The following is a 25,532-nucleotide window of genomic DNA, read 5'->3' as shown; positions in this document are numbered from 1 at the left end:
GTACTAACTTACTGGAGCGCTGTTCACAATATACCTACCCATCAGAGCACACCGCCTTTCTGAGCGTGCAGATACAAACGCGGCAGATCCTCACAGTAACCCCGCCTACCGGCCAGACGGGTAAAGATCACCAAAAAATGTCAAAAGATCCTCAAGTGTCCAAACGTGGCTCCAAATCCAACGAGACTGCTTTTAAAATCATGTTTATTTCCGTGTAGTGGGTTTTATCCCTGTATCCCTTATCGGCCGACTCACCGTGAGAAAAGACAGGTGTGGCGTGTGAGCGTGTGAACTGGTTGAAATGCGTGTGTCTTACGGTCAATGGGTGAGACTTGAGAGCTTTGCAAATGCTGAGCAGGCCAAATTTATCTCGATTTTATATAAAGATGAAAGCAAGAGGAAAAGAACTAAGTGACTTTGAAAGAGGGCTCATTATCGGGCACGGTCGGCATGAGCTTCAGCCACAAAGACGCCAGAGACTAAAGTGACGTTTGCATTCAGATCTATGGGAAATATCTCAGTACCAGCCACGGATCTATTGTTTTGATCTGTGCAAAGGCGTAGTCGTAGGCGTGTCAATTTGCCTCGCTCGTTCCCACCCCTCGGACGTCTCCGGTTGCAGAGGAGACGCCCAACGAAATTTGCCGTCAAGTTGTTCGAAATCTTAAACGTTTTGCTTTGGGTTCAGATCATTTTGGGCGAATTGCGTAATACCGTAAACATTTAACGGACAGCAAAATGCTGTCATCAACTGTTAAAAGTCTCTCGATAAGTTACGATCCTATAAACGAGCAAAACACATTCTCCAATGGAGATACCATTTCAGGACGACTAATGCTGGAACTTTCAAAAGAAGCAGAGATAAATTCTCTGTCAGTAAAGGTGAAAGGAAAGGCCGACGTACACTGGAGAGAAAAACACGGAGATAGACATGTGTCTTATAACGCAAAAGAAGACTACTTCAAGCTAGAACACTTCATATACAGAAAAGTAAAGAGCGACGGTAAGGTATAACACATTTTAGCGATGTTTATCAATTATTCGTGTAGATTAAGTGAGCCTTGGCTAACCACAATACCGAAAATGTGAACTTTGCTAAGCGTTTGCATGGATTTGAATTGGCTAATTATTATTAGTGTAGACTAATTACATAATTACTTAATTACATAACGATAGCTGACTGAGAAACGGGAAGAACGGTAAACCACGCGCTGCTATGATCTGAGGCGATAGGTTACATTGGCAGAATTGCGACAATAGGGTGACGGAATAACCATTACATTATAACATTAATGGAATTTGGCAGGTGCTCTTATCCAGAGCGACGTACAGTCAAGGGCCCAACGGCTGTGCGGATCTTATTATGGCTACACCGGGGATCGAACGACCGACCTTGCGGAACAGTTGAACACAGAAGCTAGTTCTTACGAAATGTTGATGGATCATAAACATTGCTAACAACGGCAATGGTCTTTCAAAAATTGTATCTCTTAATTGTATCTCTTTTTTTTCTCTATATATAAAGAAGTCAGTAATACCTGTAATGCATTCTTATAGTTTGAACTGACTTGGTCATTGCTACATAGGCTACTACCTCTGCAAAACTGGCAGAACTACTCACTCGCTATGCCTGAGGTTTTTCTAACTAAAGCTACTACGGAGCCTGTAGGCCATCTGATATTTTTAACTATATTTATTGTAAGCGCCTTAATGGCAGCCGAAGACAGTTTTGTGTCCCTATATTAAACGTTTTACTGTGATGTAATCTACAAGTGGACCAGCATTGGGGTATACAGCCAATAAACTGGTTTAGCCAGGGTGGAAACCAAAACCTGCATACACTGGCCCTCCAGGACTTGGACCGGAATTGCCCACACTTGAACTCCCGTAAATCCTCAAATTGTGGCCGGGGTCTTTTATTTACTTAGGCTGCACAAAGCACAGACCTTTATTTGGGGCAGGCTTGTATTCGAGGCTTCATAAAATACCAACTTGCCAGACACGCCTTCATGAACAATAACAAATTAGCGTAGATAACAGCAAGTTAAGGATCTTTTTATTGTGCGTTTTATTGTGAGACATGCGTTTCGTTTGGAGCAGCATACCGGTAGGCTATCAAAAGATTTTCGCTTTGGTTTGGGATTTAATTTACTTTTGGACTGTTTGATTCAATTGCTAAATGTTTGGACTGATGGGCACTGAGATCTGGGGGGGTTTTGATGGTTCACTGTTAAGTTTTATGTTGTTGAGGGGATTGTGTCGGGATTTCCACCCGTCTGTTTATTTCGAGTCAAGGCAGCCGCTTTCATTCATTCATTGAACGTGCGCTGTGCTGTAAATACATGGAAACCTTATTGCGTAGCCAAGTAGCCTAAATTGAGTTAATTTTTAATTTTGCCTGATTTACATTTATTAAATTCGTAGGCTGGAATGCCTCGCGGCAACAATTGTGTTTAAATGTATACTGCTTCAGCCTTTGGCAAGCTACTCAGAAGGGGGCGGCAAGCGACTGGTAGCTTGAGAGCAACGTGTTGGAGACCCATGGTGTAGGACAACGACTTTTCATTGGCGACAGTATTAAACCAACCAACAATATAAAATATTAAAAGAGCTCTTTTATGTCATTGAGTTAAATCGAAACAATGTCTTCTAGTGCTCATGGACTGATAGCCCTACTGGTAGGCAATATTACCCCGGCTTGTATTTGGGGGCCGGCCTTTATTTGTCCGAATCGACCACGCCCCCGGCTATTATCCGAGGCCCAGCTTCAAATAGAATCCCGGACACAATTTGAGGATTTACTGTAGAAAACAATGGGGTATTTCACAAAGCAGAGCCCTGTTTCACTAAGAAGGATTACTGAGTTAGCAGGATAACTGTGCTGAATAAAACCCATAGCAACTGTTTTTTTAGTTCAGTAAATGTTACACGTTTGGGAGGGAACTAGATTTTATACAGTGCAGTTATCCAGCTAACTGTAGGGGCGACATGGCTCAGGCAGTAAGAGCAGTCGTCTGGCAGTCAGAGGGTTGCCGGTTCGATCCCCCGCCCGGGCGGTGTCGAAGTGTCCTTGAGCAAGACACCTAACCCCCAAATGCTCCTGACAAGCTGGTCGGCGCCTTGCATGGCAGCCAATCGCCGTCGGTGTGTGAGTGTGTGTATAAATGGGTGAATGAGAAGCATCAATTGTATTGTGCTTTGGATAAAGGCGCTATATAAATGCCAACCATTTACCATTTACCATTAACTCAGCAATCCTGCTTCATGAAATACCCCTTGAGTGACACTACAGCCGATGTGTGCAGCCGTGGTCCTGTGCAACACAGCCCTCCATGGTATGGAGTTTGAGACCACTGATTAAACCTTGCAGATAATCCAGTTATGCAGCTATGGGTTCACATAGACAAAACCAGGAACCCTTTGGCTCTTCAGAACCATGGCTTCCCAGTGCCCACCCATGCACTACAAGGCAACCTTGCCTGTGAACTGGGTGTGTGCTTCTACAACGATCCCTGGAAGGCGAGTCTGTGTGCTGGTGTTTGTTTTAACTATTTACCTTGGTTTTAGCTCTCTAACATATCAGTGAACTACGCTATGACAATCCTGTACTTGAGCACAGTAAAATCTTTAGGACACACTTGCAGACTGCAGCTATGTCTATCCTTAATTTTACTGGTTGGGTGAATTTAGCAACATCTGTGTGTGACTGGTGGCACTGAAATTCATTTTCACACTCCAAATACCACAGTTCCTTTCTAAATGAAACCATTACTTGCACATCGAGTGCTTATTTTTCTTAGAATATAATTGAGCAGTAGGATATTTGGAATAAGAAGACTGCTTGAGACAACCAATAATATTGTCTGACACGGTAATATTGAGCACCTATCAAACCTTGGGCACATTCAATTGTAAAATGTTCATTTGACTTGTTGTATTGTTATTTAAATAGAACAACTGTCAAAAGAAATCTCTAGTGGAAAGAAAATGTCAAGCTTATACAATAACCTATACTGTAGTCTCAAGCCAGTATTTCAGTAACCAGGCAATGTGTTCAATCCTCAATCTTTTCCTCAGCACTGAACGCACAGAAAAATGTGATATCTTTTAGGATGTTCATTTTTCCGGACAAAGAATGTCCAATGTGTCGCACCCATCCCATGTTTCTTCCTTTCCCTCCAGTAAAACACTGAACTGAGCCTCTACTCTCAGACTGTACATTTTAAAAGACTGATGTCAGCACTGATGAGTGCGCATTTTACACTGTTATGGTGATGACATTATCTGGTTTATTTCTATTGATTTCTATACTGGTTTATTTCTGCAGGAGGCCAGAAGGACAGGTTGGTGGATCATATGGGAGAGACTTGTAAGTGTTCGTAGGAAGGGGTGGTGCTGTTGGTGATCTGAATATGTTTACTGTATCAACTGCGGATTGGCCTGCTGTAATGATCAATTTGGGTTTCATTTGGAAGACATTTGAGTGGCAGATTTATTGCTTATCTTGTGAGAGGAGGCCAAGTAGATTGTTATATTTATTTTCTATTAAAGGAAAACACAGACATTTTGGGAAATATACGTTTTTTTCAGCTTACCCAGACTTAGACGAGATGTTCCATTTCATTTTCATTTTTGTGCATTCACTGGCTCTGTTTCCATGTTAGCATGACATGTTAGCTTAGCAAAAAGACTTGAAGCCTATAGGAGCCAGTAGCCTACCTCCTTTAAAGTGAAGAAATACACCTTCAGAAACTCCAAAGTCTTATTTACATAAGGTATCATGTGTATTTGAAATACACGTGGTGAAAGAAGGTTACTTTCCCAAAATGTTGGTGTTTTCCTTTCATCACTTTTAGCTGTCTCTATTGTAAAAATATTTTGCCATTGAAACTTTCTTTTTTTAGATGGTAAAGCAATTCCAGCGGGAAAACACGTGTATCCATTCAGTTTCCGGATTCCTGATGGGTAAGAGCATGCAAGGATGAGGAATTCTGTGGCTAAACGACATTTGAGATGAAAGGGAAAAGTGCGTTTCACTGAGGAAATTCTCCTCATTTTGACCCATGTGCTTTTCCCCTACAGAAAAATGCCATCATCCTATAAAGGGATCCACGGCAAAGTGCTCTACACAGTCACGGGTAAACTCGACAGGTCAATGCGCATGGATCAGAAAGAAACGGTTGTGTTCAACTTTCTTTCCAGGGTGGACATGCACAATCCTGTGAACATGGTATGTGTGTGACAATTTGAAACGGTCTTGCCTTAGCAGGAGTCTCAAAACAAAACAGACATAATTTGCATGCTTATTTCCTAGATTTTACACAGGAAAATGTTTCGTGTTGCATCAACCCTGATGGGCTTTCGCTCATTTTATACAGTTGCCACAATCTGGTATGGAGAATAAGAAGATGAAGCTGTTCACCAAAGGAAGTGCCAACATGAAAGTTAGCATCAATAAAAAGGGTTACATGCCAGGTAAGCTGCGATAAAATACTTTTCCGTTGTGTGTCACTGTTTATGAGTACTTCCTTTTACTTTGTAACCAAGTAGCTGTTTCAGTGGCAACAACTAGTTGGGCGTACAACATTGCCATCAGTGGCGTCTTCAATTTTTTACTTTGTGGCTTCTTCAACAGAGCACGATTATGCAGGTAGGTGCCCCTCGTCAGGTAATGTTTACCTTTGAACGCTTGTTCTCTGGGTCTTCCGCCACAGGTGAATCAATAATGATCACAGCCAACATCGAGAACGACTCTTCACGTGACCTTGTGCCAAAGTTTTCTCTGGACCGAGAGGAGAGCTTCTATGCCAGATCCCATCAGAAACAGTTCAATAAGCGGATCCTGAAAGAGGAGGGAGAGGCCATCCCGTCAAAGTCTCACCAGACAAACAATTACATGGTTAAGATCCCATCTGATGTGATGGTCTCCATCACTCACTGCCGTATTATCAAAGTTCTGTACCACCTGAAGGTGCGTAGACCATATGCAGGCATGCCTCTAGGCTTTCTGCCACCCTAGTTCTGTGATCTTCATTCCTGCCACTGGGGGGTAGCAGAGTTTGCTGGCTTTTGTTGTTACTCAGCACGTAATTGAGCAATTGACTGGTTATAATTGGTCAATTAAGTTGCATTGCTTGGTTTCTTGGGTCTGAATTGGATGCTAATATTGAGGTGTAAACAAAAACCAGGGCCATCAGCTCATTCTGTTTCTTGTGAAATAACAGTTCAGTTCTACCAATGAAGTCCCAACTGAACAAGATTCAAGCTCTTGCAGCCATGCTAGCCACATTGTAAGAAACCTAGCAGGTCGAGAATTCTATGCTATGGATCCTGGCAAAAAAAAAGAAAGAAAGCTTGGATTCAGCAACCCTTGAAGGAACAATATTATGGCCAGGTTGTCCTTTAAAATGGCTTTTTATAGAAGATGCAATCTCAAGTGTGGGTTTACTCTTATTTGCATCATTAACCATGTACAATGTAAGAATCGTGACTAATACAAGATTCTTGTTTTACAGGTCTATCTGGATGTTCCCTATGCTTCAGACCCAGAGATAGTTTTTCCATTGATTATTTTTCCTCCTACTAAAGGGTATAGCCCAATGCCACCACCAGGTCCACCCAGTGATTTTGAAAACACAAAAGAAGGGGGATGGACCAGCTATCCACCCCCATCTGGGGTTGGGGGGTTTGCACCGCCATCTGGCCCTGGAGGGTATGCGCCCCCATCTTACCCTGGAGGGTATGCTCCCCCACCTGGGCCTGGAGGATATGCTCCCCCACCTGGGCCTGGAGGGTATGCTCCCCCAACTGGGCCTGGAGGGTATGCTCCCCCAACTGGGCCTGGAGGGTATGCTCCCCCAACTGGGCCTGGAGGATATGCTCCCCCAACTGGGCCTGGAGGATATGCTCCCCCACCTTATCCTGGAGAGGATCTGCCTCCATCTTACCCAGGAGGGTATCCACCCCAATCTGGGCCTGGAGGGTATCCACCTCCAAATGCCCCTGGAGGTTATTCAGCTTCAAATGCCCCTGGTGGATTTCCACCCCAGTCTGCATCAGGATCTCATCTTCCTCAGACTGTCCCAGGATCTAATCCACCTCAGATTGCACCTAGTGCACCACCACCCCAAATTGCCCCAGTAGACTTTTTGTCCCAGTCTGGCCCTAGTGCACCTCCACCCATGACTGGGCCAGTAGATTTTCTATCCTCAAATGCCCCAAGTGCACCTCCAGCTGGGGACACATCTGGGATATATCCATCCCTGTCTGATTTTGGAGGAAAAGCATAATACCTTTGGGGTTCTTTCAACAAAATTAAGTAACATTAGGAATGTAGAGAGAAATCACAGGCTATTTCTTTCAGATGCATATTTGAAACTAGGTTAGCCTAGGCTAATACTACCCATGGAGGGACAATTGTTTTTCTGTACTTTTTCAGACTACCACTCCCCTTAAATGCATATGTATTTCTAGGAAATTAGAAAATGATGGTGCCTTTTTTGATGTCCATCACCATTGTTTGTGATCCCTGGTCTTTGGTGTATCCCTGCTCTTTTGGATGCATGCTTTCTTTTGATCAGTTGCAAGTGTTTTTTTTGTTATGATGTACAGTGCCAGTCAAAGGTTTGGACACACCTTGCCTTTTTCTGATCAATGTTTTATTTCCACTGTTTGTAATCTCAAGCAATTCATATGTGGTCAAAGTGCAGATTCTCATATTTTATTAAACCATGTTTTTATACATTATTTATACATAGCCCCCCATTTCAATTTTTGAGAATTTAATATAATGTTAAATTAAATAGTCATGTTTTGTATTTGGTTGCATGACTTTGATGTCTGTGACCTATCAACATCACCAGAGTCTGGATATCTTGTTCTCAGGTTGCCCTACAGGCGATACTATAACTCTTTGCATTTTAATGGATCTCTATGGGAATTGGAGGGTGGGACTAGATTCGGCTGTAAATTATGCTGATACAGTATAGAACACGTTTGGCTAAATGGCTTTATGTCATCAAGGGTCCAAGGTATCAGGTGAGCCTCAAACTATCCTTCTGCTGCCAGATATGCTATAGATACTACAAGGGACATTTCTCCTGACTAATTTTTCTGTTGAACTCAATGGAAGAATTGTTCAGGAGAAACAACCCTTGAAGTATCTACTGTATATCTGGTAGCAGCACGGTTGTTTGAGACTGGTTTGATACCTCGGACTCTTGATGACTTGAAGCCATTTAGCCAACAAATGTGTTCTATACTATATCAGCATAATTTACAGCTGAATCTACTCCCACCCCCAAATTATTATTCAGTATGCTTACAAATAACGAGCAACCCTGCTTTTGAATAATAAATAGCATGTGAAATTGTGGATGGGGGTTGGGTCTTTGACAGAGATGTCAATCAATGGACCAATAATGACTATATTACTATACAAGATATTATTGTGATTATTGTACTTTATTTTTACAATCTTCTTGACTTGCTGCTATCTGAGTAGACTTAAGAGGAGAGGGAGAGGTAAGGGGTGGGGTGGGACCAATGGATCCATGAGGATCCATTGGTCTCGTTATAGGCTAGTGATAAAGGGAGGGATTGTGTGTGTGAGGCACCTCCCCCCTATTCTCTGATGACAGCCAGCAGACTTTGGTTCATGGCACCTGTCGTCTAAGTGATACTCTGACCTTCAAACCTGTGGTTTAGGTTACTTAAGGACAGTTCACATTATAACACCACATTTTGGTACTTACAAATGTGAATAAACTACACTTCAACATTTTCTTATTCCTGCTTTAATGATATGTCTGTTTTCCAGTCAATGACAGGATCGCCTTAGTGACTGCATAACGGTCCCCCGCTACGCGTGGGTTGTTACTCGGTTGCATTCTAACATGCATAAGTATTGTCCATGTTTTTCGCATTTCTCTATGATATAGCCATCTAAATAAAGGCTTTTACTTTATGCCAGAAGAGTGTCTTGGACCTTTTGTTCCCTACCAAAGAGCACCTTCACCACACTTGTTTGAACTTCCTGAGCACTCTGGACCTTTTCTTTCTGGAGATACTTCAGAATAATATTTGTTGTGGGATACCAAATTGGAAGTTTTTCTTCCTGCATGGTCCATATTTTAACGGTAGCATTTTTGCTCCATAAAATATGTTCTAAATAAGTAAAATGTCAAATGAAATGATTTCTGGCCCAGGGTCTGGTTGAAGTTCTTTCCTGTCCTGCTCAATAAATCACTTTTCTGACTTTAGGAAGTGTGAATTTCTGGAAGGTGAAAAGTTCAAAAGACAAAGCCAATGCCTGTGGAAGCACAATTTGTCCAACACACTACCCATATTCAAATATATATTCTATGTCTTACAGTACATTTCACCTACTTTCATAACTCACAAAGTTCAATTCTTGGTTCTTAACCCCCCCTCCCCTCCCCTCCTTCAACCAGCACATTCACATTTATCCGTTTGACTACGCACTGAAGCTGGAAAACCCCAGTGGTTACTGGGGGTATCGCAGTTCGCCTACCTCATGAATGAACTGCCCCAGACTCCTCCTCGCTACCGCCTTATTAAAGCATGTGCTGTGAATTTGACTGAGAATGACCACGATTGTGTTTCTTTTCTCTTTCAGTTCAATATTGTGGGGGTGATGTTTCTGTCCATCTTGTTCTCATGTAATTTCAAGCTGGTCATAGGTGGATTTTACACAAGGGTCATACCGTGCAATTTAATTTGTTAAATGTGTTGTTTACAAAAGTGACGTTTCTAAACATCTTAGCGGGGATCAGGGAGCAGGTAACAAATTCCGGGAGAGTCTCGGACCTACTGGGAGGTGGGTGATGCCTGTGTTTATGCATGTATGCATATAGACCATGATCAAATTTTATTTATACATTTTATTTTAGCCTATCACACTGTCCAAAAGAAGCAGCCTGTAGCCTAGTTGCTAACGTACATGACTGGGACCCTGAAGGCTGGCGGTTCCAGCCCCGGAGTAGCCATGATAAGATCTGCACAGCTAACCCCTCATTGCTCCAGGGGGGGATTGTCCCTGCTTAGTCTAATCAACTGTAAGTTGCTTTAGAGAAAAGTGTCAGCTAAATAACATATTATTATATAAGGGAATATGCAAATGTTAGAACAACTACATTTGAACCTAGCATTTGAACCTTCTTGAAACAGCCCTCACCCTAGAAATTAACAACAGAATCATTCTGTCATTCGGCCTGTAAAGGGAAGGTTTTTGTACCCCTCCTCCCCAGTAAACTGTTGTATAACAGTGCTCCACCCCCTACGGTCTCATGCCAGCCTTGTTCCAGTTCATGAAACCTGTAATTTAGGCTGTAGCTACTCTGAGCTTCTAACTTTTGTATTATGAAAGGGCAGTTTGGGAAGTTACAAATTTGAATAAACTACACTTCAACATATTTGTTAGTACTACTTTAATTAACGATATGTTTGTTTTCCAGTCAAAGGACGGATGTCCTCGGTAATTGCATAACGGTCCCCCCTGAGTAGTAGGCGAAGGCTGGGCACTGCAAGAACACGGAAAGACACGCCCGCTTCGGGATTCTGTATAAAAACAATTCACACTTGAGACGTTTGTTTGTTTTATGTTAAATTTTTAGCGACTGGATATCTGGGAAATGCCAAGTTCCATAAAAAGTATTTCGTTTAGATACGATGCAATTAATCCGGAAAACACGTTCTCCAGTGAAGATTTCATATCGGGTCGTCTCATTTTGGAAGTTGGCAAACGAACTAAAATCGATTACCTCTTCATTAAAGCCAAAGGTAAAGCGAAGGCGTTGTGGAGTGAAACCCACGGCAAAGTAGTCGTGGTATACTACGACGTAGAAAAATATTTCACACTGAAGAACTACATCATTCAAGATCAGAAGGCTGAAGGTAAGATTTTTGTAGTGGCCTATCTTAACACTAAAAAAAAAAAGTATGTTTTTTTTCTTTTACATACACTCACTGAGCACTTTATCAGGAAAGATTTTACTTTATTACACCTACTTATTCATGCGATGATCTAATCAGTCAATTGTGTGGCAGCAGTGCAATGCACACAAGCATGTAGATACGGGTCAGGAGCTTCAGTTAATGTTCACATCAACCATCAGAATGGGGAAAAAATGTGATCTAAGTTACTTTGACCATGGAATGTTGGTGGCAGACAGGGTGGTTTGAGTATCTTAGGAACTGCTGATCTACTGGGATTTTCACGCACACTAGTCTCTAGAGTTTGCAAAGAATGGCGCAAAGAACAAAAAAACAGTGAGCAGCAGTTCTGCAGACAGTTGAGAGGAAGGTGACAGTAACGCAAATAACCACACATTACAACAGTGGTACGCAGAAGAGCATCTCTGAACACAACGCCTCATAACTTTAAGTGGATAGGCTACAGCAGGTGAAGTAAAAAAAATACCTAAAAAAGTTCAGTGTATATTCTCTCTCATTATGTTTCAAATAATTTTCAATGTTTTTACAGAGTCATAGCAGTTTAAATGGATCAATGGTGTAATTGTTCCCATGTGGTCATAGGGCCATGTATATTTACTGCCAATGGAAACAAACATCCTTAAAATAAGGGGTTTGTCTAATTTGTCCAGTAGGCCTATATAGGATGGCCAGACGTCCGTCAACCCATTCCTCCAATCATTCAAAGTTCAAAAGTTGGTTATTTTAGACACATCTAGAGATGGTGTAATTGTGCTGGTTTGTTTCTTCAGGACAGGACTACCAAACACTGTTGAGTGGGAATGGAGAGACATGTGAGTGTGTTTAACTGTCCAGTTCTGGTCCTTTCACTTTGTTTTCAGGCCAGTGGATTGTAATAAATTGAATAATTATTGTTTTACAGACTCTAATGTTGTGGGACCTGGAGTCCATGAGTACCCGTTCACGTTTCAGATTCCGGAAGGGCAAGTGTCCGAATTGTCTCCAGACATCTTTCAGCAAAAGCTTTGTTCTTTGTTTTTCAATCATTTTGATACAAATAATTGAACATTAGTTGATATTTAAAATGTCTTCAGCAACTCGTTTTTAAATTTCCCTTCACAGAAACATGCCGTCATCATTTAAGGGTTCTTGTGGCAAAATTGTCTACACTCTGGAGGCAAAGCTGAGCAGGTCAATGAAACTGCCATGCAAAACCAAGACAAAATTCATCTTTCATTCAAAGACTGACCCCTACATTCCCCAGCTGCTGGTATGCACGTTAATTCCAGTCTGTTAAACTTTTACAACTGTATAGATGTGTAGATATGAATGGATGTTTGTAAGCTTCCTGCATCCTGATGTATTCAGAAATTTACCCTTTGATTCTTACCCATAGAGCACCATTAATTCCACATCCCACTGGGACTACACAGTACAGTCTTTAATGAAATGACGATGTGCCTTCTTTTGTACAGGAACCCCAATTTGCCATGAAGGAAGAAAAGATGAAAGTCTTCACATCTGGAAATGTCACCATGAACATCAAAACTGAAAGGATGGGATACCTGCAAGGTGAGGTGTCCCAAGGTTCTTTGGTGCATTTGTTTGTTTCTAGAAACCTAAACCATTGGATGCCTCATTTGGTTCAGTGACGACTGTTGGTGGTAGCTCTGTAGGATAACAAGCAATTAGCAATTGTGTTGCCCAGGGAACAAGGGTTCAGGCAGATAGGGTTCTGCATGTATCGTTATCTAGTGACTCCTGCTGGTTGATTGGGTGCCCATAGATTACAGGCAGTCAAAGGTTTTCCTCCGAGCACTCTATGCAAGTTTAGCTGTAGTCTGCGCTGGGGTGAGAGGCAGCTGTTTCGCCACGCGTTTCGGAGAAATGTGGATACACTCTCCCGAATCAGCGGTGGGGATCATGGCTGCAGATACAGGCAGGTGATTGGCCATTCCAAATTGTGGTAGGAATGGGATATTCCTACTTAGACCTTACTCAGTGCTGGTCTCCTCCAATTTCCCTCCATCTGCAAATTGTAGAAGCAGAAGTTTCTGTTACATGACAGAAAATACCAGGGATTGGTATGCCGGTCTTTCCTTCATACCCTTCCTTAGACTATTCTCAGTAGCATTTATGAGAAAATATCACAGGATTGTTTTTTTTTTTACAAATTCTTACAATTTTTTTTGGGAAAACCTCTATGTGAAAAATGAAAACAAAACTTTCAGGTTTGCAGAGTAATTGCCACTTTCAATTATTTGATTATGTAAAAAGCAAGATAGTATTTACACATTGCACATACTCCTGAATAAACAACAGTATATTTTCCCCATTTTCTGCAGAGAGGATACTTCAACCATACTATAAAGTAATTAGTTAGTATGGTGGCTGAAGGTTGAGAAGAAAAGCTTATTTTGTCTTTAATTCCACTGTTTCCCTTACCCTATCTGATCATTTTGACTTTTTGCACTGGACTGATGCTGTCGCTATTTTGTTTAAAGTGTTTCCTGTGTGAACTCTCCACCCACAGGTGAAGGGTTAAAGGTCACCGCAGAAATAGAGAACAACTCCTCACGCAGCATCGTGCCCAAGTTCTGCCTGTACCAGAAGCAGAGCTTCTTTGTCCAAGACAATAGAAGGGTCCACACACATAACATCTTAAAGGAAGCTGGAGAGCCAATCTCTGTGTCCACACGTCAGAAAGTCACCAAAGTGCTGAGCATCCCTCATGACGTGTCTCCCACTATCCTAAACTGCAAGGTTGTGCATGTGGAGTACAGACTAAAGGTACTGTACCTGTCTTTCTGGTGTAGAACTCTAAAACACAGATTGGCAAGATCCTTTGAGTTACTGGTGAACAAACTCTGTTTGTATAGGCCAATGGAAAAAGAGCACTTGCTTGTAAGGCAAATTTTTTATGAAAAGATAGATATCATTTCAAGGTAAAATTTGTGTTTTGATGCTATGTTATGCACTGGATGCATTATTTACCTGGAAAAGATGGTTTCAATGCAATTCAAATCAAGGATCTAAATCAGTTTTGAGACTTGGTCCTGGTGAACTCTCAGGCAAACTACAACACTGGGTATTGGTTAATGGCTTGATCTAAGATGGGTCCCTGTTCAGAGAAGTGACAAACACTGGATTGTTTTCCCCCTTGCTGGCTCCTCCTCTGTGCCTACCAACTGTATCTTTGAATCAGCACTTGAGTAGCCTCGTGAGTAGGCACAGCATTAGGGTGTAAAAGCTTCTGTCAGACTCTTGCAAAGTTTCCATTCCGCAGAAGGGTTGGGACATCTTAATCTCTCTGGACTATGAACGTGAGGGTCATTGCAGGTGGCTATCAGATGAACCGTTGAGAAATGACAGTACCTTTTGTACATGGTCCCCCCCCATTTTAAGATACTACAAGTATTTGTTGAATTGGCTTCACAGACGTTTTACATTTGGCAGGTGTATTAATTGATTCTAGACAATTGCCTTTGGAGATTGTTGTTGGGGTGTGACAACATGAGGAGGCAGTGTCGATGCAACATTGCAACATTGCAAAAACCCTGGGCCCAAGTGAATAGTTTTGTTCATTATTAACAAGAAAAAAAACAACTGCTCAAATATGTCAAAAGACCCTATAGACCAATGAAGACCACTGTAGTGGATGACCAGAGAATACTCTCTATGGTGAAAAAAAAAACCCTGACAACAGCCCAACAGCTCAAAAACACTCCTGGATGCAAGTGTAGATGTGTCAAAGTCTACCATTACATTACATTATTGGCATTCGGCAGACGCTCTTATCCAGAGCGACGTAAAGTTGATTAGACTAACCCTGTCTACCATACGTAGAAGACTACACTAGCAGCACTACAGAGGGTACACTACAAGATGCAAACCACTGATAATCCTGAAGAACAGAAAGGCAAGATTACAGTTTGCTAAAAAAGCATCTAAAAGAGCCCCAACATTCTGGAAGTCTTGTGGGCAGATGAGACAAAGATGAACATGTACCAGAGTGATGGAAAGAGGAAAGTGTAGAGAAAAAGGGAATGTCGATGATCCAAAGCTTACCACGTCATCTGTGAAACATGGTGGAGGGGGTATTATGGCTTGGGCCTGTATGGCTGCCAGTGGAATGGGCTCATTTCATTGATGATGTGACTGCAGAAGAAGTAGAACAATTAATTTGGAAGCCATCATAGGTTTGTTTACATCTGGTAATGCGTCTACAAAAATATTTTATCTGCTCAGATGTAACCAACTGCCTTCAAACTTATTGGACTTTATCATGCAACAAGACAATGACCTGAAACACATTGCAAGACTGCAAAAAAGTTGAAAATACGTGACTGGCAGAGTCAATCACCAGATCTGAATCCAATTGAACATGTATTTCACATGCTGAAGAGGAGACTGAAGGCAAAAATCCAGGAAACCAGCAGGAACTGAAGATGGCTGAAGTAAGGGAAGATACCCAGTGTCTGGTGATGTCTATGGAATATAAAATACCCTCAAATTAAAGCTGACAGTCTACGCCTCATTGTATCCTTCCTAACGGAGTGCTCGAGTATAGAACCAAAATAAGAACAAAACAAAAAACATTTCAATGTCCAATTAATTATGGTGCTTACTTTATGTTGGATCTTGTGCTCCTGAAAAGGTACTCACCATTAACTGCTCTTGAAAGGAGGAGTTTTCAAATGAGTTTCATACCTGAACAATTAAGCATTAATTAGGTACCTCCAGAGAAGGTACTCTACACACCCAAGTAAAATCACTTGCTAAATGCTTTGTTAATAACATTAAGGGATGAAATGCTCAGTTATGTCCTTCATCCCATTTGATCTATAAAGCCATTGTATCGCCTCTGACAGCTCTGCTTGTTTTACAGCTCTACCTGGACATCCCATTTGCTAAAGACCCAGAGATTAAACTACCTGTGGTGATACTTCCTGCCGATTCGGCGTTTGCAAAGATGGTGCAGACGTGGCCCCCATCATAAGAGAGATGCAAATGTGACAGAAGACACCATGTAGAGCATGCACGCACTTCATCACGTCAATAGGGATCACATCACAGGGAAGCGAGTGCTCATGTTGACTTGATTCATGCCTGTACAGATGCATTTTCTTCCAGCAAAAGCGTGGTTGAGCTTGACTAGGGACCCATTGGCACAGTAGCAGCGTTTCAAACTACATGAGGTGTACATGAGTTTCTCAGAGAAACTGTAACCCAGTAAACATTGGTTTGATGCACCAAGCATTTTCTAAAAGGATTATACCTGAAGTGTATTCAAAATTATAATTCTATATCAAACATATGTAAAAATGCATAAATACATAGAAAACATATATATATGTATATATTCAAAGCGTCAAGCTTTTATCAGGTCAAACCATGACATTAAGTGACTGAAGGCAAGTAGGGAGTTACTTTTAGACATGGATCTCTCCATTTCCCTTGGGGATACCACGCTTACGCCATCACCCAGTGCAAGGAACCTCGGCGTGGTGATGGACAGCAGACTGTCCCTCTCCGAGAACATTGCGGCGGTGACCCGGTCATGCAGATTCTTGCTATACAACATACGGAGAATCCGCCCCTTTCTCACCCAGCTCCTGGTCCAAGCGATGGTTCTGTCCCGCCTGGACTACTGCAATTCCCTCTTGGCTGGCCTCCCAGCGTCTGCCATCAGACCCCTCCAACTTATCCAGAATGCAGCAGCTTGTCTGGTCTTCAACCTTCCCAAATACTCACACGTCACCCCCCTGCTTACTTCCCTCCACTGGCTGCCTGTCATGGCTCGCATCGAATTCAAAACATTGGTGCTAGCCTTCCAAGTCTTCCCCAGCTTACCTACAAAAAATCATTAGACATCATTATGAGTATTATTCGTATATTTTTATATTAGAAGTATATTTTTATTTCAACACCAAACACCAAAAAAAAAACTCATGTACTACCCTTTCCAGAATTTGAATTCAAATTGCAAAAAATGTTTGTCACATACCTATAATACATTGGACCACTAAAAGTAAATGAGTAAATCACACATTTAATTTTCTTTACAATGTGTTACAATATGACCTTGTTAACCAAAAAAGATTTTTTTCGTATTTCAGAGTAATATTTTTCTTGCTTGCTTTTTTTCTGTCAGATCCATGTTTTAACATTGACATTTTTGCTCATGTTGAACATATTTCATGGAGTACTTGACAAATAAATAAAATATCAAATGAAATGATTTCCCGCCCTGAATTTTTGCCTTTCATATCCCACAAAGTTCAATAATCAGATCTTAATCCCCCTCACATCCTTCAACATGTACTCATTAAATATTTCCAAATCTCCCAAACTCATCCTAAAAAAAGTTGTCTGTTTATCTGTTTGACAGCACACTGATCACTCCGCTTTGTTTCATATGTGGAGCACTGCATTATGGGATCCCCTTTCTTGCTGGAAGCTTGCATTGTACACCTTTGGTGGGAGGCATGAAAAACAAGAGAGCAATGGTATGTAACTGCTCCCTCCCTTTCATAATTTGGACTGCCCCCTGAAGCTTACCAGAGGTGTCTCAGTTTATTAACCTACCTCATGAGTGAACTGCGGGAGATACGACGCCTCTTTGTTTTGACCTAATTGAATGTGAATCTGAGTGAGAATGGCCGCCAGCCATTGTGATTTTCGCTTTTTCAATCAAATTTTGTGCTATGTGGGGTGATGTTTCTGTCCATCTTGTTTTCATGTAGTTGTCTTTCTTTTTCATTAGTCGGACAGTATTGATGTCGGCTACTGTACATTTTAATTTAATATGTCTCTGAGTGAAGTTTCTAAACTTTAGGCCAAGGCTATGCAGTCTTACTGTCTGCACACATTTAATTTTTTAAATAGCCAACGAATATTAAGGCAACTAGCCAACACTGGAATCTAATCAGCTGCCTCACCCTAAAAATGTACATCAGAATGTCAGTCCATGGGTATCCATTCAGGTTTCTGTGTGTGATGCACCCTCCTCCCTACTGTCTCATGGCAACCTGCAGACCTGTTTTGGTTCATGAAACCGTCGTTTAGGCTATACTCTGAGCTTCTGACTTCTGGATGTGGAATGGGCACTTCTGGAAGTGACAAGTGTGATTAAGCTACACGACAACATTGTGTATTATTGCTGTACTTTCATTAACGATACATTTGTTAGCCGGTCAATGGTCGAATCGCCTTAGTTATTGCATAGGGGGACAGGTAAGCGAAGATCAGACACCAGACACTGCAAAAACACGCCTAGAGACACGCCCTCCCCTTCGATACGGAAGAGGTAATGTTATATGAAAACTTGAGAGCCCTGGAGCGTTTGATTTAAAGGTTTTAAACGTAGCCAGACTGATCCGAGTGAGGGACTAAATTCGAGTTTAGCGCTCTTTGTTTGGATATCTGGAAGATGCCAAGTTCCATAAAAAATATTTCGATTATTTACGATGCAGTTAATAAGGAAAACACGTTCACCGCTGGAGATTTCATATCAGGACGTCTCATTTTGGAAGTGGGCAAAGAAACAAAGATCGATTATCTCTTGATTAAAGCCAAAGGGAAAGCGTGGGCGTTGTGGACTGAACACTACGGCCAAGTAACGGTGACACACTACGATAAAGAGAAATTTTTCACACTGGAGAACTACGTCATTCAAGAACAGAAGGGTGAAGGTAAGGTATTTCTAGTAGCCTATCATAGTCATTTCAAAAGTAGCAATGCAGTTTGTTATTCCGTAGGCTAAAAATATTATACAGTCGCGGGAAATTCTTCGGTAATGCCCGGTAGACCTAATACTACTATCTATACTAATATGGTCCGAGTGCCACAGTGCCAACGGACGCTATCAGACTTAAAGAAAGGGTTTGTCAAACCTGTCCTGCAAGTGCAGTGCATCGGGAAAGTAGTCACAGCGCTTCACTTTTCCCACATTTTGTTATGTTACAGCCTTATTCCAAAATGGAATAAATTCATTTTTTTCCCTCAAAGTTGTACACGCAACACCCCATAATGACAACATGAAAGATGTTTTTTTGAAATTTTTGCTAATTTATTAAAAATAAAAAATAAAAAGAAATACATAAGTATTCACAGCCTTTGCCATGAAGCTCAAAATTGAGCTCAGGTGCATCCTGTTTCCACTGATCAACCTTGAGATGTTTCTACAGCTTAATTGGAGTCCACCTGTGGTAAATTCAGTTGATTGGACATGATTTGGAAAGGCACACACCTGTCTATATAAGGTCCCACAGTTGACAGTGCATGTCGGAGCACAAACCAAGCATGAAGTCAAAGGAATTGTCTGTAGACCGCCGAGACAGGATTGTCTCGAGGCACAAATCTGGGGAAGGGTACAGAAAAATTTCTGCTGCTTTGAAGGTCCCAATGAGCACAGTGGCCTCCATCATCCGTAAATGGGAGAAGTTCGGAACCACCAGGATTCTTCCTAGAGCTGGAAAAAAATGAATTTATTCCATTTTGGAATAAGGCTGTAACATAACAAAATGTGGGAAAAGTGAAGCGCTGGGAATACTTTCCGGATGCACTGTAGGGTGTCCGCGTGATAGTAATCCCATCTTATTCACGTCACCCTACCTGCAAGCTAGATACCCCTTCTATGATAAAGACAGGGATTTTCAAACTCGTCCTGTGGACATTTGTCATTACATATTCATTATTTCCATTTTTACATTTTAAACTAAAATCAAATAAACCTATAAATATGGGGTACAAGATATATTTGGATTATCTTTATTTTCTGGCAGTCTACCCAAGCTAGTTCACCACTACTTATTGGTCTCTCGTTTCCCCTTTAGCTACCTCCTCTGAATCCCCCTGCCTCAAATTTTCAATTCTTCTTTGGTGTGTTTCGTGTACAGAGTTGAAAAGTTGGCTATTTTAAACACGCCTACAGGTGGATATGGAATAATTGTGCTGGTGTATTTCTTCAGGACAAGAATACCAAACACTGTTGACCGGAAGCGGAGAGACATGTGAGTGAGTTTAACTGTGGACCCTCTAGTCCAGTTGTGGTCCTTTTACTTTGACTTTTTTGACCTTTTACTTTGATGTTACTTTGATGTTATTTATTTACAGGCTCATGTGTTGTGGTACCTGGAATCCATGAGTACCCTTTCACTTTTCAGATTCCGCAAAAGTAAGTGTCTTGAACATTGCAGCAATTTTTTTTTTCCAGTAATAAAAAAAAACGTCTTTATGAACTCCTTTCTAAACGTCCCTTCACAGAAACATGCCGTCATCATTTAAGGGTTCTTCTGGCAAAATTGTCTACACTCTGGAGGCAAAGTTGAGCAGATCAATGCGAGCACCAAGCAAAGCCAAGGCAAAATTCACCTTTCTTTCATTGGCTGGACCGGTTCACCCGAACATTCCTCAGCTGATGGTATGCATTTAGTCAATTCCAGTCTGTTAAACTTTCCCAACTGTAAATAGAGGATATGGATTAACTTTATGGCTCTTGCATGCAGACAGTCTTTAATTAGAGATGACATGTCTTCTTTCGTACAGGAACCCCAAATTGGTAAGAAGAAAGAGAAGATGAAAGTCTTCACATCTGGAAATGTCACTATGAACATCAGAACCGAAAGGATGGGATACCTGCAAGGTGAGGTGTCCCAAGGTTCTTTGGTGCATTTGTTTTAGAAAATGAAACTGTGTGGTGCTGGATGCTTTGTTTGGTTCAGTGGCGCCTGTTGGCAGTAGCTCTACAGGACACTACAGAATTGGCAATTGTATTGCCCAAGGAATTGGGGCGTTCAGTCAAAGATGTAAATCTTAACTATCAGCTCCTATTCCGCTTTAGCCTAGCCATACATGAGGCTGGGATGAGCCATGAGCATGTGCAATTATGCAAGCCTACTGTTCCTCTCTGAGAAATGTAAGAGAACACATTCAATTTCAAGACATTGTGCATGTACATGTGCGATGGTGAACAACTGTCCGATAAATTGCTTTTTATTTGTGCGTTAACACTATATTTGGTTCTAAAAACCTTCAGTTTTATACCTAACAATATGGGCTATCAAAGGACTCGTGTGAACCCAATAAGAACTCAGAAAGTAAGGATCAGAAGCTCATCGCAAGAAACTTCCCCATAGGGACCCATTGTAAAAACAATGCTGAGGTCTGCATCAGCAGATGTAAGCGTGGAGCAATTTCTTCCAAAGGCCTTCCTTAAACTGCTGTGCAAGCTTAGCTGTAGTTGGACTGGAAAGAAGCGCTGGCGACACCATGTGTTGGCTCTTTCCATGTTTTCAATCTGCGGTGTATTCATTAGTCTTTCATGACAGGAAATACCAGGGATTTGTGAAAAGAATTGGCAATTAACAGTAAACACACACAAATGGCATTGGGAGTTTTGTTTTGACAAAAAAAAAGTACACTGCTCAAAAAAATCAAGGGAACACTTAATCATCACCGTGTAACACCAAGTCAGTTAAACTACAGGGATATCAATCTATCCATTTATGAAGCACAAGTGATCAATTTCACCTGCTTTGGTGCAAACGGAAAAGTGACAACAGGTGCAATGGAGATGCAAAAGCAAGACAACCCCCAGAAAGGTAATGGTTTTGCATGTGGTGGCCAAAACAATTGCCCTCTCCTCATCCTTCCTTACTGATTCTTCTCTAGTTTTGTGTTCTGCTAGTGTCCTTGTCACTACTGGTAGCATGAGGCGGTACCTGCAGCCCAATCAGGTTGCACAGGTAGTCGTCCAGCTCCTCCAGGATGGCACATCCATATGTGCAATCGCAAGAAGGTTTGCTGTGTCTCCCTGCACAGTCTCAAGAGCATGGAGGAGATACCAGGAGACCGGTTACACAAGAGCTGGAAAGGGCTGTAGAAGAGCATCAACCCAGCAGCACGACCGGTATCTGCTCATTTGTGCGTGAAGGAACAGGAGGAGCACTGCCAGAGCCCTACAAAATGACCTCCAGCAGTTTCTGACCAAACTGGGTCCGACGTCCTCTAGTGGGACCTGTGCTCACAGCCCAACAGCTGATTGGCATTCGTGAGAGACCACCAGAATTGGCAGGTCTGCCATTGGTGCCCTGTTCTCTTCACAGATGAGAGCAGGTTCACACTGAGCACATGTGGCAGGCGTGAAAGAGTCTGGAGACGCCGTGGTGAACGTTACGCTGCCTGTAACATCATCCAGCATGACCAGTTTGGTGGTGGGTCAGTGATGGTCTGGGGAGGCATATCCTTGGCGGGTCGCACAGACCTCCATGTCATAGCCAACGGTACCCTGACTGCTGTTAGGTAAAGGGAGGAAATCCTCAGACCGATTATGCTGGTGCAGTGGGCCCTGGGTTACTCCTTGTGCAGGACAATGCCGGCCTCATGTGGCCAGAGTGTGTAGGCAGTTCCTGGATGAGGAAAGCATTGATGCCATTGACTGGCCCTCACGTTCCCCTGACCTAAATCCAATTGAGCACTTATGTATTGGTGCATCCGACGCCGCCAAGTAGCGCCACCGACTGTCCAGGAGCTCACTGATGCCCTCATCCAGGTCTGGGAGGAGATCCCCCAGGACATCATCCGCCAACTCATCAGGAGCATACCCAGACATTTATGAGAGCGTGCAGGCACGCGGGGGCCATACACACTACTGAGTCACATTATTAGTTGCCGTGATAAAATTCACACAAGTTGGATCAGCCTGTGATTTCAATTTTTTACTTAGATTTTCGGTGTGATTTTGAATCCAGCCCTCAATGGATTGATGATTTTGGTTTCCTTTGACCAATGTTACGTCATTTTGTTCTCAACAAATTATACAATGTACGTTAGATTGTAAGATTTTCAACTTGAATAAATCGTTCATCAAGGTCTGATGTGTCCCTTAAGTGTTCCCTTAATTTTTTTGAGCAGTGTATTATTTACACATTCCACATCATCTAAAATTAACAATGCTAAGTGGATAGTTGGCATGGTGGCTGAAATTTTTATTTAGCCTCTTTCTTTCCCCTGTTAACATGGTGATTTTTTGTTTTTTTGCACTGGAAGAATGTTGTCAGAGTATTGTTTGTGAACTCCCCACCCACAGGTGAAGGGTTAAAGGTCATCGCGGAAATCGAGAACAACTCCTCGCGCAGCATCGTGCCCAAGTTCTGCCTGTACCAGAAGCAGAGCTTCTTTGCCCAAGGGAGAAGGGTCCACACACATAACATCTTAAAGGAAGCTGGAGAGCCAGTGTCTGTGTCCACACGTCAGACAGTCACCAAAGTGCTGACCATCCCTCATGATGTGTCTCCCACTATCCTAAACTGCAAGGTTGTGCATGTGGAGTACAGACTAAAGGTACTGTACCTATCTTTCTGGAGCAGAACTCCCCCTCAAACACAGATTGGCAAGATCCTTTGAGCTACTGGTGAACTTGCCAAACTGTTTGTACAGACCAATGGAAAAAGCACTTTTTTATCAAAAGTTAGACATAATTTCAAGGTAAAATTGGTGTTTTGATGCACCCTATGTTATGCATTGGATGCATTCCTTACCTGGCAAAGATGGTTTCAATGCAATTCAATTTCATTCCTCTGATTTGTTTTGTAAAACCACCACATCTACTCTGACAGCTCTGTTTGTTTTACAGGTCTACCTGAACATTCCACTTTCTAAAGACCCAGAGATTAAACTACCTGTGGTGATACTTCCTGCCGATTTCACGTTTGGAAAGATGGTGCAGACGTGGCCCCCATCATAGAGACCTGCTCACAGATAAGCCTGTTTCTTCCAGCAAAAGCATGGTTGAGCTTGACAAGAAACCTATTTTCCCAGTAGCATCTTTGACAAGTACACAAGGTGGTTCTCAGACACACAGAAAACCTGAAGTACCAAGCCTTATATAAAATGATCAAAATATAGACATTATAATTCTATATCAAACGTAGACATAAAAATGCATACATATATATAAAACATATATATAAAACCATAGAAGATGGTTTATGCTATAATCCTGTAAATCATTGTGTAATGGTTGTTTATGGACCTCTTTATGTAGTCCTCTTTGCTGGCTATTTTCTCGCCATTTTTGTAGAATATATCAGAAATAATAATACAAAAGGCATTATAATTATATTTCTATATTTCAAGAACATTTTTATTTGAATGCCGATCCCAGAACTATAACTATTTTGATATCCCTGGTATACAATCCAGCTATGACCTGCTACCAGCTGTTTCAAAACCTAGCTTGAGCTGGCCAAACAGTGTTGAGTATGGAGCTGGTCTGAGCTGGTCCAACCAGCTACCAGCTACCAGCTGTTTCAAAACCTAGCTCCAGCTTTTTTTGCTTCAGGGATTCTTTCCAGAATTTGAAAACCAATTGTACAAATGTTTGTCACATGCCTGTAATACAAGAGAATAATAAACATAATTTTATAATACACACATTTCATTTTCTTGAATTCAAAGGACTTGCCACATGACCTTGTTAACCTAAATTATAAACATTAACCGTACTAAAATATATATTCTACCTCAAACCTTTCATCTACTTTCTACTACTAAAAGACTTTTGCTAGAATGAGAACTGAGACAAAAACTTGACTGATTTTGCAAGATAGGCAGCCTCCCAAATGCAGACCTTTCTCTCAGATCAATATTTCCATAAACAACCTGAAGGTTTACAGTGTAAGAAACACAGTGCTCTCTATGCCATCAGATGATTCATAACATATGTTATATTATATAATATTATATAATATGTAAATGCCCATGTGGAGGGACAAATTCACAGCATCACTGACAGCACACATCCAGGAATAGCACGTCCTAGCTGTAAGAACATATGCAGAAAATGGGAGACCAGGGTTGCAATGCACAAGGGCACGTACATTTACATTTAGTCATTTGGCAGACGCGTACATGAAAGTGTTTCTTAGAGTAAAACATTATATATATTATAATATATATTTCCCTCATTTAAGTAACTAAGAGGAGCCTAGGAATAAAAGGGCATCTGAAACACCATTACGGGGCACTGAAACAGTGAAACGGTCACAGCGAATGATACACGGGCTCAGTTTTCTCTGGGGCTCAGAGCACTACACCGTGTTGTTGTAAGGAGGCCACAGTCTGTGGTGGGTTTGCATGCAGGGAAGGAAAAAAGCAGTCAAACAGCATTCCTGCGACAATAAGGAGGAGCCAGCATAGACAGGTCTCATTTAGCCCCTGTTTGTTTTGACCAAGTTGAAGCCAGGTGTTGTGAATCTGAGTGAGAATGGCCGCCAGCCAGTGATTTTCGCTTTTTCAATCAAATTTTGTGCTATGTGGGGTGATGTTTCTGTCCATCTTGTTTTCATGTAGTTGTCTTTCTTTTTCATTAGTCGGACAGTATTGATGTCGGCTACTGTACATGCAATTTAATATGTCTCTGAGTGAAGTTTCTAAACTTTAGGCCAAGGCTATGCAGTCTGCACACACTTAATTTTTTTAATAGCCAACGAATCCCAACATATCACTCTGTCCAAAAGAAGTGAGCAAATGGCTAAATGAAATGAGAAAATATTAGGCCAACTACCCTACACTGG

The 25,532-nt window shown here is 41.7% G+C and overlaps 2 protein-coding genes across 2 annotated transcripts; both read left to right on the top strand.

The window, feature by feature from the left end:
* The first annotated feature begins 635 nt into the window (after positions 1-635).
* On the top strand, positions 636-17,191 carry LOC133139913 (uncharacterized). Its single transcript, XM_061259389.1, has 14 exons — positions 636-1,003; positions 4,328-4,369; positions 4,905-4,965; positions 5,083-5,230; positions 5,379-5,475; positions 5,715-5,971; positions 6,516-7,283; positions 10,635-10,914; positions 11,745-11,786; positions 11,876-11,936; positions 12,076-12,223; positions 12,429-12,525; positions 13,487-13,743; positions 15,842-17,191. The coding sequence occupies exons 1-14, from the start codon at positions 739-741 to the stop codon at positions 15,950-15,952; spliced, it is 2,634 nt and encodes an 877-aa protein (XP_061115373.1). The 5' UTR covers positions 636-738; the 3' UTR covers positions 15,953-17,191.
* Positions 17,192-18,261: 1,070 nt separating this feature from the next.
* On the top strand, positions 18,262-24,345 carry LOC133141121 (arrestin domain-containing protein 3-like). The gene is made up of 7 exons (XM_061261526.1): positions 18,262-18,647; positions 19,926-19,967; positions 20,071-20,131; positions 20,221-20,377; positions 20,503-20,599; positions 23,045-23,298; positions 23,591-24,345. Exons 1-7 carry the CDS (start codon positions 18,386-18,388, stop codon positions 23,699-23,701), a joined length of 984 nt encoding a protein of 327 aa, XP_061117510.1. The 5' UTR covers positions 18,262-18,385; the 3' UTR covers positions 23,702-24,345.
* The last annotated feature ends 1,187 nt before the right edge of the window (positions 24,346-25,532 follow it).

The sequence above is a fragment of the Conger conger genome, chromosome 11 (genome assembly GCF_963514075.1).
Source record: "Conger conger chromosome 11, fConCon1.1, whole genome shotgun sequence".
NCBI lineage: Eukaryota > Metazoa > Chordata > Actinopteri > Anguilliformes > Congridae > Conger > Conger conger.
Note: the sequence above shows the minus strand (reverse complement) of the source record. Positions and strands in the feature narration are given on the sequence as shown.

Coding starts and splice junctions, on each gene's coding strand:
- LOC133141121 (XM_061261526.1), top strand. CDS start 18,386: ATGCCAAGTTCCATAAAAAATATTTCGATTATTTACGATGCAGTTAAT. Junction 20,132..20,220: donor ACTTTTCAGATTCCGCAAAA/GTAAGTGTCTTG, acceptor GTCCCTTCACAG/AAACATGCCGTCATCATTTA. Junction 20,378..20,502: donor CGAACATTCCTCAGCTGATG/GTATGCATTTAG, acceptor TCTTTCGTACAG/GAACCCCAAATTGGTAAGAA.
- LOC133139913 (XM_061259389.1), top strand. CDS start 739: ATGCTGTCATCAACTGTTAAAAGTCTCTCGATAAGTTACGATCCTATA. Junction 5,972..6,515: donor AAGTTCTGTACCACCTGAAG/GTGCGTAGACCA, acceptor CTTGTTTTACAG/GTCTATCTGGATGTTCCCTA. Junction 11,937..12,075: donor ACGTTTCAGATTCCGGAAGG/GCAAGTGTCCGA, acceptor TTCCCTTCACAG/AAACATGCCGTCATCATTTA.